Genomic DNA, 14,226 nt, shown 5'->3' with positions numbered 1-14,226 from the left:
ATAGATAGATATTGATTCCACAGAACTAAAGAGACGAAGTGATTCCTTGAGGCTGGGGAATTGGGAAAGGGTAAGGGCAAATGCTGGTTAAAGGATACAAAATTATAGTTAAGTAGAAGGAATAAGTTCACCACATCTGTCATACAGCATGCCCATTATCATTAATGATTACTCTTCTTGGGAAATGTAAAAATGTATTTATGAAATATTCTGACCACAAAAATGTACCTACATTTGTTAATTAGCTGGATTTAACAACTCTACTAAATGTCAAAATATCATACTGTATAAGTAAAATTGTACATCAATTTAAAATCAATCAATCAATCAATCCAAATAGCTTAAAAAGTACACAATCAAATACCTTTCCACCAAAACAGCAAACATTCCACATCCCTAATACGCTCTTCCTCAGCAAAAACCCAACTGTCAAGTCTGAGGATCCAAAAGGATCATGACACATGGATCAGTTCACTAGTGGCTTTTGCTTTTGCTCAAGGACCAGAACACCACTGGGGAACGCCCTCAAAAAAAACAGTGCATTTGTGGGAAAATCGAAGTTTCCTAAGTACATCTATTTTTGCTTAATAAAAATGTCAGGCTTCTTCTAGATGAAACAACTGCCCTTTACTTCTACCTCTAAATTCTTTGATTTCAAATCAGAAGACAGAAGCAGGGGTGGAAGTGAGTGGGACCAGCTGGTGGGGCGTCTCAGAGGATGCAGAGCCTGGCCTGGAGGTGCAGCTTTTCCTTACTCTACAAAGGCTTGGGTTACCGGATGCAAAGTCACTTCTGGTTCGCAGTTTGTGATGTGGACTTCTGGATATTTTTCTCAACTGGTAGGCATTTATAAGATGAAGGATTTATTAATTTTCAGTCTCTAAAGATAATGTCCAGAGATTTCAAGAATTCTCTGGCCCTGTTTCTGTTACAGTCAAACAGGCAGAACTGAGTTTGGGGAAAATCACTGTCACTGGGAACCTACTTTGTGATTTCACCAGAGAAGGCTCCAGAAATATGTAATGATAAGAGAACAAAGAGCCCAGAGACCTACAAGAGCCTCCCCTGAGGTTTAGCAATCAAAACTAACGGGACACGCCAAGCACGGTGGTGCACACTGATAATCCCAGCACATGGGTGGCCCAAGACAGGAAAATTGCCAAGAGTTCAAGGCCATCCTGGGCTACAAAGTGAACTCAAGGCCAGTCTGGACTATGGAGCAAGACCCTGTTTCAAAAAGACAAAAAACAAAAACAACAAAAACTTAAGGGATGTGAAGAAACATAGTGGGAATGCACTGTCACTTGACTATGGTTTGTCACCATCAAAACTCATCTTGGCACAGTGCCCAAGGGCATAAGCCCAGAAAAAAGTAAGGAAAGGTGATGAGGCCCGTAAGAGGGGATGAGCTCTTGAGGAGGGATTAATGTGGTTCTCAGAGAGTGGCGGATCTTCAGAGTGTGCTGTTGCTAGCCAGCCTGCCCGGCAGCTACTTTTCATCACACCCTTCCTTGACCTGTTTTTGCTACCATGTTACAAAGCAGCACAAAGTCCTTACTATATGTGGCTTCCTGGTTTTGAATTTCTTAGCCTTCAGAACTGGAAGCCAAAATTAAGGTTTTTTTTCTCTAAAAATCATCCAGTCTCAAGTATTCCATTATAGTAACAGAAACGGACTAAAACAGTGGGTGGCTTTGGAGTGAGATGCTGAGAAAGGGCTATTAATTCAGTCTGTTAAACTTTTTAGTTTCATGAATGGTGTGACAGAAAAACAGAAAAACAAGTAAAGCGAAGAATTGCAAAAGGTACAAATGTTAAGAGAGCAGAATAGGGCCAACAGTTGATTAAGTCAACCCAGAATAATTTTTCTTAATAAATCAATACAAAGTAGTGAAGTTATTTTGGGTGAATGCTTAAAACCTGAGGAGAAAATAACAGTGTAAATACTGTGGCCTTCAGTGAGATTTATCAAAGTACCTGCAACAATGCTAGCATACTATAACAACTGCATTATTGTTTTAGGTAACTTTATAGTTGTTTACATGCTGTCTATAAGGACATAATCATTTAAAGTATGTGATAAGATCTTAATTTTTAAGGAAAGCTTCTGTGTAATCCTTTAAAAACAAAGAATCTTTTGATGAAACAATTTGCAGGGCCAACTTTCTCTTTTGCAAAACTGCAGATGGACACAAGCAGCCTGCCCTGGACTGGGTTAGATCTGAGCATCTTATATCAACACCAAACACCTGCCCTCCACCTGACTCCTCACCTGGGCACCAGAAGTCTTGACCCTTGCTCTTCTTGCTCTGGACTACCACGTGCCCATTTTCTTCAAAGGTGACGATGCCCTTGGAGATGGAAGGCGGGTGCCCTACTCTCCACACCTGGTCCCCTCGGCTCAGGGGCGTGGGGCCCTGGGGCTGCCAGGCCTGGCCCCTCTCGGCCTTCAGCTCCTCAGCCTCCTCTGTGGACTCTGTGTTTCGGAAGCTCAGGCTCCTCATCCGTGATACGGAGCTCACCTCCTTCATTCTTATCAGGCGGCCAGGGTCTGCCCTCCTTGTGGGGGATGTCAGTTTCTCTTGCAAACTTTCAATCACTTTGGAAGGGCTTCTGAGCCTCTTTTCCAAACCTGACACATTTGGGGTCCTTTCTATAACATGGAACAATGTGGACCTGAAGGGTGGTTTTGGCCCCATAAGCTTTTGCTCCAAAGACTTGGACTCCAGGGTGCCAAGCTGAGGCTCAGGTCTAGTGTCTTGGCTGGTGAGGACCTCATCCATAACTGAGTGCTCAGAAACCTGGGGAGCCCTTTCCCCGACAAAGAGGGGGCTCTGGGTCCAGCCACACTTCCTTCTGCCATAGAAGGAATCTGTGGTCGCTGTGGGGCTGAAGGACGTTGCTGAGCTGGGTAAGGGCTCTTCCCTGGGAGGAGCCAGGCTGCAGGCACTTGCATCAGGCTCAGGTGACTGGTTAGGTCCTGCTGTCCTGGTACCTGGCAGCAGGGACTCCATAGCCACCTCAATGCCCAGGATCCTTGCTGCCCTCGCCTGCAGTGACTCGCTTGGGGGGATTTCTACTGTACTCCCTTCACCCAGAGGCCTGTCTAACTCACTGGCACTCGGTTCAGGTCTCATCATGAGCCCAACAGACCTCAAGTCTGGTGCAGAGAGGCCTCGGCTTTTGTTGGTAAGGGTTAGCAGGACCCCTGTATCCCTTTCCTCAGCACTGTCAACCTCCAGAGGGACCTCTCTGCTCAGCTGCGCAGAACTTAAAGCATCAGTGAGTTTCTCACTTGCTGCTGGCTCCCTTGGTTCAGCCAGCCAGGAAGGGACAACGGGGATTCTGTCACTCGGTCTTGAAGATATCACCCTTCTCACAGGACCTGGGCTGACTTCAAGCTCATCTATTCCATTTATAATCCCCTGCTTCCGCTTCTCTGTCACCAAATTTTCATCTGCTGACTCAAAAGGGTCACCTGTGCCAACTTTCACCTGTGAGAAGCCGGGGGACTGAGGACGGGCAGGCAGGCGGCCAGCCTTCAGCGCCTCGCTCCAGCTCTCCGGCTCACTTTCCACTCTTCCTGACCAGCATTCTGGGTCTTCCAGCGCCAATTCCCTTGGCTGCAGCTTGACTCTCTTTTCCTGGCTGTCTTCACAGAAGCCCCAGTTCCTTGGCCTAGAACCAACACAGTCTTCCTGTCGTTCTATCTCATTTTCCTCACTGCTGCTGCCACTGCTACCATCAGGGCTGTCTTCCTCTTCCTGAAGCTCCTTATTAAAGCTCTCTAGCTGACTGATCAGATCCCAGGGGCGCCGGCTAACTGGTTTCAGAAGAAACTGACCAAACAGTTGCTTACTGTTGCAGGGGCCTGCTGTGGGCTCCCCCTTCACCACCTCTGGTTTGAGGACAGGGCTGGCTTCCTGTCCATGGACATCCAGGCAGGGCTGACTCTGGCCAGCTTTTGGCACAGGTGCCTGACTGGTGGATAGGGAAGTCCTTGAAAAAGCACTGTTGCTGGATGGGCTGAGGGAAACCTGGCCTTTTAGGTTAGGAGCATATGTCTTCTGTTTTTGGTCACTGGGCTGGAATGGCACATGCATGTGAGTGTCAGTGGGGTCTAAACATTTTGGGGTTGGGGCTGTGCTACTCAACTCGCCCGGTGTTGAAGCAGGGAGGAGCTGTGAACTTTTAGATTCTTCAGGGAAGCTGGTTTGTGTTTGCTGGTCCCGGTACTGGTGTCCTGGCCACGAGCCAGAGAACTTGAGCTCTCTGTGTTTTGCAAGGTGGATGAATCTGAGGTCATCTGTTTGTTTGTCTCCTTCTGGTTCCCCCAGATCTTGCTTTGGGAACTCTGTTTTTCCAGCCATGCTTCTTGTGAGTGCTTGCAACTCCAGGTCAGTGGAAGACATGCTCAGTAGACTTTGTTCTTGCAAGGCTAGGCTCTTATCAGTCCCTGGCTTTTTATCAGCACTCTGTTTCAAGTCATTGTTGTTCGTATCTATCTCTGGCAGATGGGATTCTGATTTAACTGGGATGGAAACCAAACAAAATATAGTTTCATTTGTTTTTTTCTTTGAACTTTTCTTGGTCTGTATCCCAGTTTCAAACATTCTAAGCTTGGTCTGGGTTTCGTAGGTCCTCTCACTGCCTTGTGCGTCTGGGGAGGAAACGTGGCCCCCTGCATGGCCATGCTGGCTGCCTTCCCCTGGGGCCTGCTGGCCTCTCGCAACACAGTGTTCTCTTTGGTCAGGAAAGCCTGCATGTTCTCCATCCCTCAGGAGCTGGCCCCAGAGCCACGGTGGGCCAGGGTCGACAAAGGCTGGTCCCCTCTCAGTCCCCAGTGGGGGTGTCAGGCTCTGAGCATTCAGTGTGGCACCATCATGGTGCCTTTTCTCCTGAGCTGGCTCCGGGGCAGGCGCAGGACAAGCATCATAATAACTATCATCAGGCTTCACTTCTTCATAGAAACCCAGAGGCTGAGCTAGTTTGATGTGGCGGATCCGTGGATCATCAAAGGGAATGTACTGAACAGAGCCTTCATAGGCAGTGACAGGATGAGGATGTGGAGGGAAAGTTGGTGGAGAGCCTGGGCTTGCACCATATTCGTTCCCAGTTCTGGGGAAGCTAGGAGGAAGTGGACTACTGGCCCCAGGCTTTTCAGTGGGCTGGTACTGTGGGCCATGGCCATCACTCACATGTCTGGGCACCGGGTCTTCCAGGTATGGATTTGGGATGTGCTGGGGGGGTGATCTGTATGAAGGTGGAGGCACATAAACTGGGGGCTCCAAGCCACAGTCGGGCACACTGGGCTCATGCCTAGGGTTGCTGGTTCTGGCCAAGCAGGAACCCTGCAGGTCCATCTGCTGGCCATCCTGAAGGTTGCCCCATTCCCTGCCCCTGGGCTGTGCGTGTGAGCTGTACAGAGGCTTGAGGGGTCTCCCAAACTTAGGCCGGGGGAAGGGGGCTGAGGAACCAGCCTTTTCAGAGTTTTTGGTTGATTCTGAATGAGGCGCACAATTGGGAGGATATGAGGGCACTTTGGGAATGCCTGGTAAGTGTCCATCACTTAGTGGAATGGGAATTTCCATATAACTCAGGCTCTCAGGAGAAAGAACTCGAGGTAAGGACTGGGATTTCTTTTTGTTCTGAGAAGTCAGTGCATGTTCTCCTTGAGTGAACGGATACAGATCCTGAAACAGTTTCTCCCCACCACCATCAGACATATGCCTCCCCAACTTCCTTGGCTGGTTCCAGCTTTCGAGGCTTACATTCTGCCACTTGGCAGGACCTGCCATCCTTGACTTGTCTTCCCAAACTGCTTTCTTCATCACATGCTCTGTCCTTCCTCCAACATCCCACGGACCCTCTCTCACGTGCATGGGCTGACTGTGGGGTTGGGCCATTCCTCTGACCTCCAGGTCATCCCGATCCCGTGGGCCCAGCAAGCTGCTGGTCTTCTGACCTCTTCTCCAACAGGCCTGGTCATTACTGATCTGGGACTGAGCGGACCATACTAAGGCAGGTTGATTATAAAATCTGCAAAACAAAAAGAGGCATAGATGTGATTCACAGAAGAAATGTGTCCTTCTTGCTGCTGTGACTGGTCTTTCAGGTCAAACTTAGATCAGCACCTCTGAAAAATTGGTTCCCACACTACTTGCCAACTTAAGGAAAACAAATGCACTATGGCTGGAAAACAGCCACATGTTTTGCCAGCAAGGGCTCTGGAATGGCAGAGCCAGGCTGCCCATATGCTCGCCAGGGATGCTGGTTGTACTCTACTGCAAGGTCCTTACAGCCTTAAAACACCCAAGGGTTTAAGAGTATTCACAGAGTGCTCCTGGACCACTGGCAGTACACGCATGGCTCAGTCTGACCTACTGGGAACTACCTTTAACATCAGTGATCCTAAACTTCTGTGAGCATCAGCATCAGCAAAAGGTTCCCAAGATGAAGAATGACAAGTGCAACACTGAGTCCGTGATGCACTGTGACTGGACAGGGCTCCATATGTCACACCTTTGACAGGTTTCCATCAAGGGATGTTCCTGGCCCTGGGACTTTGTGGATGGCTATTAACCACACCCAAACCTGCAGAGCCTTAAGAAATCCCAGTGGTCCAGATTATACCCTGGGTGTGTTAGGGTAGAATTCTGGACATGAAAATCCCTCAGCTTTCCCCAGGTGTTCCCAGTGAGACATATCCCACATAATTACACTTCAGACTACATGTCTGCCAATGGTCCCTTCAGATTATAATGGAGCTGGAAAATCTCTAACACTTACTGACCTCATAGCTATCGGAACATCATGATGTAACTTGCTACTTGTGGTGAGATAGATGAAAACATACCTACTTTCAAGCTGGTCTTGTACCACGTGTGACTATGTAGACATCATACTGGACATGGTCATCAGTGACTGTGTCATGCATTTATGTATGTACTACACCACTTTTATCATATGTCTTGTATTCATGTCAAACAGACTGATTGTGAGAGAGCACACTGCACCATACGGGCAGTGCCTCACACTTTCTATATTCAGTTTCAAGTTCATTTATCAAGTATGCCATCTATGTCAAAATCACCTACTGATGTGTCTCCCAGAAGTGCAACACATGACTATATATGCAGTATCCAGTCTCTCCCTGTGAGCTCTGCATCTGGCCCTAAGATCTGCATTTTTAACAAGCTCTCCGGGATTCTCCTAGATGGCTAGGAAATACTGTTAGGACTAGCCCTGAGACTGGCCAGAGGAAGGGCCTCCGCTCATGGGAGGCAGGAAAGGCCCTATGAAGCAGGCTGATGTACACTACTTGCCCTATCCAGAATATTGCTGTCAGCCCTTAAAAAATGTGGACACCAGGGACCACTCCCAGGGATTTGGGTTTGACTGGTCTAGAAGGCCCCATGCAGGCATATTCTGAAACCTCCCCAGGTGATGCTAGCATACACCAGGGGTTAGGATCACTGTTCTAGTGCATGTGAAGGGAGTATCTGAACAGCAGCACCACACTGCATGAATGGAGACACCACCTGCACACGGCCAGACTCCAGGACTAGGACGCAGAAATCTACGACTGGGGCAAGCTCAGGAGACTCAACTGTTTAAGCACAGGCTGAGAAGTATGCTTCAACTCTAAAATCATTGCTTCTGCGAATTATTAAAGTCAAATATATTCACTGTTGAAAACAAATGTTTAAAGAATACAGGATAGGGGCTGGAGAGATGGCTCAGTGGTCTAAGGCACCTACTTAGAACAAGCTTGGCAAGGCATCAGGGACCGCGGTTCAATCCCCCAGCACCACATGCCAGCCAGCCCCGCCCCCTGGTGGGCTGAGCTGGCCACACACACACACCTCTCTCTCTCTCTCTCTCTCTCTCTCTCTCTCTCTCTCTCTCTCTCTCTCTCATAAATAAAAATAAAAAAATAAAGAATACAGGATAGTACCAAAGGCAAAAACTACTGGTACACTCCCTACTCAGAGTTAGTCACTTCAACATGTATGTTCTGGGGTGTGTGGTGTGTGTATGTGTATGTGTGTATGATCTTCCAAGTGCCTTCGTACTCTCCCAGGCATCTGTGTCCCAACACCTGTCTGAGTGACAGCTGACACTCAGATGTTGGGTGCTGTGTGCCAGATCCACACTTAGGGCCTCTGTCCAGCTCCATACTTTGGATATAACAGCAATACTCTCACATAAGAATGACCATCGGTCCATTTTACAGAGGAGGATGCCAACACCTCTCGGTCACTTCTGCCAACGCCAGATAGAATGCTAAGCAAGTCAGGAGTTATTTCATTTAAACTTGCCCCTTTGATAAGAAAAGAAAGGAAGCTGGGGCATAGACAGATTAATCTACTTTCCAAAGTTATAATTTGTAAGAAGCTAGGACAGAATTCTGAGAAGACTGAACATAGCCAGTACATTTTCATGTCTTCAGTGCTTCCTCAAGGGCTTGACTTTTCACAATAAATAGCACCCCATCATACATATGTGTATGAATGTGCACATATAAAAATATATGCTTATATGTGCATACAAACACATATGTAGCTTATGTAACTTTTGTGTCAGTGTGGGCCATTTACATAAATCCATTCCAACAGACTCTGAGAAACAACTTAATGCAGATTTATTTAGGGTAAATTAGGGTTCTCCTATTTATACAACCCTTAGGACAAGGATGAATAGATCACGGTGTCTGTTAATAAGTTGACCTCAGAAGAAGTGTTCTAATTTATTGTTCCATCTGTCATGCAGAGCATGGCTGGTCTTGCTGAATGTTTTTATTCCTACTTATTATAATTAATTTTTTCTTATTAGGTGAATGAAAATAACTGTTCACTATTTTAATTTGAATTTCTTTAATTATTGGTAAGGTCATTTTTTTTCACGTGCTTAATAGTCACTCTCCCACATTTTGGACTTTCAAGTAACTTCTATGATGCAGGCCACTTTTCAGCTAGTGGGAAGGTGAAGTGCAGACTCTGAGGTGGCAAGATGCTCCACAGCCACTGGTCGTACACAATGGGACATGACAGCCTGGGTGAGAACTGGCTGAGGGGCACCATTCCCACACATCTGCAAGGAGCCCCTCTTGAAAAGTTATGTTATTACTCCTCCTCTTTTTTTGTATTACCGGGAGTGGAACCCAGACCCTCATAATGCTGGGCGTGTGCTCTACCATGGAGCCACCTCCTCAGCCCCTTTAATATTAGTATTCTCATTTTGGAATTCTTTGCTTTAGAAGATAAGGATATACCCTAAATAAATGATAAAACAGGCACCTACAGCATAGCATAGTTATGGGCAGAAAATATCTTGAACCATTTTGAGGCAAGGCAAGTGCCACTGAATGGCCCAGATGTTTCTGCATATAGTACATGCACGCAGTGCAGGCTGTCAAGCCTAGGCATGAGAGGAGGCCACAATTTCCTTGTTGCTCTTGTTAGTATCAAAATCATGCTGTGGGGTACTTTGGGTTTCCAAGGCTAATTAGAACACCTCCAGGGTCAGGTTCTACAAAGACTCATCATTTGGGAAGCCACTACTTCTAGCCCCCATGCACACGCACCCACCCAGCTGTGCCAGCCTTCAGTTCTGGAAGCTGCCATCCCTTCCTTTAGGGACTCCTGCACGCTACCCACAACACGAGAAAATGAAATGAAGCTTTAAAAATCCTTCAGTATCTACTTGGCTAGAAAGCATCAGACTTTCAGACAAGATTTAAAAACTCTAACTTAAGCACTGCGACTGTCAGAGACGGAACTAGTAAAGAGGAAAATACAGTAAATCATGAGGGAAGATGTGGCCAACACTTATTTCTGTTCTTGAGCCAATGGGGAGCAGCCCCCTACCCTGCAGACCTCAGTTAGTGTCATTCTTGTTGTTGAACCACAGCTGTTTTCTAGCATGGAGGGCTTCCTGGAGAAGCAGCACTGGGGCGCAGCTCGTGTTTTCAGTGATCACTGTGGTACCACACTGACCATGTGCTTAGAGGGGAGCCTGGAATCCTAAGATCTGTTTGTGTGTGTGCATGCCCTGAGCATGATGAGAAGACAGATAAAAAATGACATAAAGAGGACAAGAATATAAACAGTGACTTTCCTGCAGATATAATGGGGTCAGCTTTCTTCTACACACAAAAAAGCTCTAACTTAACTTGGCCAAAACTAATCAAAATGGCTGAGCATTATGGGTGAAACTTTTCCCTTGCTGCACAATACATCAAAATCCCAATTTAAGGAAACACAGGTTACTGGGGAATTTTAAATACTCTTATAAAATACAATCCATACACCACTATAAAGCATTTAACAAACATCTATTTTTGAACTTAGCCTGAGGCATGCTCTCCCAGTATGTGTGACCCCACAGGTAGGAAGTTCTGGTAAATCCCTCCCTTGGGCAGGGTATCTCACTTGTGTACTCTATTAGCTTTACAGCAGGGCGCCCTTGCAATACAAAATATATGCTAACTTACTCCTACAGCTTCAAAGAGGAGAACATGTTTTCTAATACTGCTGAGAAAAAAGTAAAGATGAGATCAAATTTTTCTTTTTAAAAAATGAAACTAATTATTTACATCTAGAAAAAAGTGAACAATGGGGCTCTTTTCATAAACATGCTGAACACTCTGGTCCAGGATGGGAAAAATATAAAGCAGCCAAGTGGAATGTGAGAGCCCAGTTAAGCTGTTGACAAGTTTGAGGGAAAGGCGGGGTCTTCATACAGAACTCAGTGGAGAAAGGGACAGGGACAAGGCACAGATTAGACTTGCTAACGGTGCCACACTTTCCCACAGAGAGGAGCAATGAGGTTGAAAATAACTGATCAAAAACAAAGCCTGCAAAATACTGTATGTGAAATATGCACATGTGAAAAACAACTTGTCTAAAGGAAAAATAGCAAACCCATTTGCTGAGCATGGAAGAGCTAACTAAAGGGAAAATTGTTAGCTAACTAACAACAGAAGTTTATTAGATCACATGACTCTTTTTCATCCACAACAGAAAACAGTTCTTCTTTTATCTATTTTAGTTTTTACAGCACCAGGGCTCATGCCCAGGTGCCTGTGTGCACTAGGTAAGTGCTCCTCCAATGAGCCACATCCTCAGTCTCCTTATAAAAAGTAAAATTCTGGTACTCAGAATGAATGACAGCGTGAGCTGACGTAACCACTGTTTCCCAGGCTCTAATACGATTATCTTCTTAGTAGATTCCAGTGTTCTATTGGCCACACCACCTTGTGACCATCTGGCACAACAGCCTAGAACTGTACCAGGTAGCTGGGGGGAACAAGGGGCATGAAACTGAAGTGCTGTTTGCCTGTCCTGGGGGTGCTGTGGGAATGTGGTTACCCCTCCTTCCTCCAGGGACACAATCCTAGGCCTGGCCTCTCATGGGCAGTGCCCAAGGAGCAGTCAGTGTGGGAGGTGAGGAGTCCCTGTTAAAAGTCTTGTCCATCGTGATGTAATATCTTCACCCTGGCCCCCACACCTGCAGTCTAACAAGTGCCTTCTGCTACTTGAGATCACCTTCAAACTCTGACGGCACATTCTGGACAGGGCTCAGCCCTGAGACTTGGCTTGTTCTTTCAAGGGCCAACTACTCCCAGAGATCAGGTGCTTTGATCCAACTGCACAGAATGTAGTAGGCAACACATGCTCCTCCTGGAAAAAGCTTTCTTTTCAAGAATGACATGGTAGAAGGAGATTGGGGATCTATTTAGTGACTCATATTTACTGGCTATCGGGTTAGGTGCTTACAAGCTTCAGTGAGGGGTCAGTCATCTTTACCTACAGAAAGTGTTCAGGCAGCTCCTCTGGCAGGAAGCCTTCAATTGTACCCTCAGCCTGCCATGAGATACTCAGCAGGCCATACCAAGCAGATAACCTTCTGACCCACGGCAGCAAGTAGGCTAATTTTGGAAAGGGGAAACAGAAGGTCAGGAGAAGATTAATACTGAAGTAGAGAGGTTAGCATAAATTGAAGATCAGTCAGAAAAGATAAAGCTGCTCAGAAAACATAATGTAGGAACCTCACTCTTTGATTGGAGGATGAATTATAGGTTGCACAGGCAGAATTTTTACTAGAAAATCCACAAATCCACAAACAATTTTAGCTAGAAAATCCACAGATTTTACATGCAAGGCAGTCACAGATCACTCATGAGGCCCTGCTTGTGTTTACTGTGTTCTTTGGAATTAGCAACTCATGGCAGGGGCAGATATGAAAAGACTGGGACATCTTAAAAACAGAAACTGAGGTAGTATTCTAGTAAAATAGGTTGAGTATCCTTAATCTGAAAATCCAAAATGCCTTAAAGTCTGAAACTGAGAGAAGTCTGGAGTTTGGGGATTAAAGGTATTTAAACTGCCAGTATTTTTGGAGGGAACACCCCCTCCAAAAAAATGAACCCTAACATTTGTTGGCTCCAAGTATTTTGAATATAGGAGATTAAACCTTTAAAAATTTTTCATTCTTTTCAATGTATATAACCAAGTCAGGGAAGGAAAGCAACACTCACTGAAGTGGGACTTTTCTTACTTCCCTCCTCCCTTCCTCCCTTCCTCTTTCCTTTTTTTCCTCCCTTTCTTACTCTCTCACCTTATTTCTTTCATTTTCTCTTTTCTTTATGTCTTTCTCTTTTGTGTTGGTTTTTATTCAGTGTTGGGGAATCAAACTCAGAGAGCCTCTGGCATGCTAAGCAAGCCAAGCATTCCACCACTGAGCTGCACCCCAGCCCTGAAGGGGGCACTTGTGGAGTTAATTTTCATTCCCATGGACCAGACAAATCTATGCAAAAAGAGGAAGAGAGAAGCAGGAGGGAGGGGTAGGAACACAACTGGAAGAAGAGACTTAGATCTGTGTAGAAGGGGAAGAAAAGCAATCTTATGGAACCAGGCAGGTGCCACCCAGTGTGGGCCCCAACTGTGTGCCAAGTTGCTCTGATAGGAAGAGCTGGGTCTCTACCTACACATTGCAGCATCTCTGTGCAACCCTCTTCCCACAGGTTTCTTTCTCAGAGAGGAAGGCCTGCTTCACAGATGCCCACCTCACGCTGAGGTTAGTCAGAAAAGTGAGGCTACTATTTGTTCAACTGATTGAAATTGCACAGATACACTGATGATGACTGTAAATTTGAAGGTACCATGACACCATGGAGTCCTTTGTATTACAGAAGCAGCCTCCACACAAGCACAGATGTCAGCATTTCTACCCACACCAAGATGCCAATAATTGGTCAACAGGTTGCTCATGCCAGAGGGGTATCACTGAACCCATGCAGAAACTACCTACAAGTGTCTCCTCTCCACAAGGGAAACAGTTCCCCACCTGAGCTACACAGGTGAATTCTCACAACATAAGTAGAGGCAGACATTATTTCCCTTCGCAGATGTGGCCATTGCATCCACATGCTTGGTAGCTGCACCTCCATTCAATGCAGGTTACTATTCATCTCCTGACCTGTTTCCTGCCTTTAGGAAGAAAGCACCCAGATAGACAGAAGTGGAATAAGATGTCTGTAGCAGGCCCAGGAGCCCTGTGAACCTGCTGCCAACCCCCAAAGGCTGTTCCAGGTCCACAGAGCAGCCAGGCCAGGGCACCTGCAAGGGCTATTGGATCACCCAGTAGCTTCTGGCTTCTCTTCATATCTACAGGGAGCAGGACCAGAAGTATAAGTGCTGCCCAGACATGGAAGGGACAGTGCGTTCTTAAATACCAAGACCAGTGCTATTGCGGTTTATATCTAGATGTCCTCTCAAAGCTTCATGCACCTATAGGTGGGGCTTTTGGAGGTGACTGGATCATAAGGGGGTGATATTGGACTGTGGGTATGTGATACGGGATTATTCTAATGATAAGTCTATAGCTAGGTATGAAGGGAGATGAAACCTGGTAAGAAGAGATAAGTCACTGTGGGTGTGGCTTGGAAGGGCTCTGTAACCCTCCTCCTCCCTTGATCCCTGCTGGGCTGTTCACTGCCATGTAATAAATTGTTTCTCCTCTTCCATGTCCATGTCATGCCACCCTGCCTTGAAACCAGTTGACTATGGACTGAAACTTCTACAAACTCTGAGAAAAAAAAAAAAAAAAAACCTCACCTCCTGTAACTCCCAGGCATTGAGTATTTTGTCCCAGGAATGAAAAGTAACTCAAACAAGTGCTTTCTATAACATACTTATCCTCTCTCTGCTTCTGTTTCTCACC

General features: G+C 46.2%; 1 protein-coding gene across 2 annotated transcripts in view; it reads right to left on the bottom strand.

Annotated features, from left to right (window-relative positions):
* Positions 1 to 14,226, bottom strand: part of Jcad (junctional cadherin 5 associated) — a 41,874-nt gene that overhangs the window by 10,108 nt on the left and 17,540 nt on the right. For both annotated transcript variants that reach the window (XM_023701813.1, XM_023701814.1), the window contains exon 3: positions 2,273 to 6,039. In XM_023701813.1, the coding sequence (XP_023557581.1) occupies positions 2,273 to 6,039 (3,767 nt within the window). The remainder of the gene's footprint in view (positions 1 to 2,272; positions 6,040 to 14,226) is intronic.

This window comes from Octodon degus, unplaced genomic scaffold (genome assembly GCF_000260255.1).
Source record: "Octodon degus isolate 3935 unplaced genomic scaffold, OctDeg1.0 scaffold00141, whole genome shotgun sequence".
In the NCBI taxonomy this organism is placed as follows: domain Eukaryota; kingdom Metazoa; phylum Chordata; class Mammalia; order Rodentia; family Octodontidae; genus Octodon; species Octodon degus.
This window is presented reverse-complemented; position numbering and strand designations above follow the sequence as displayed.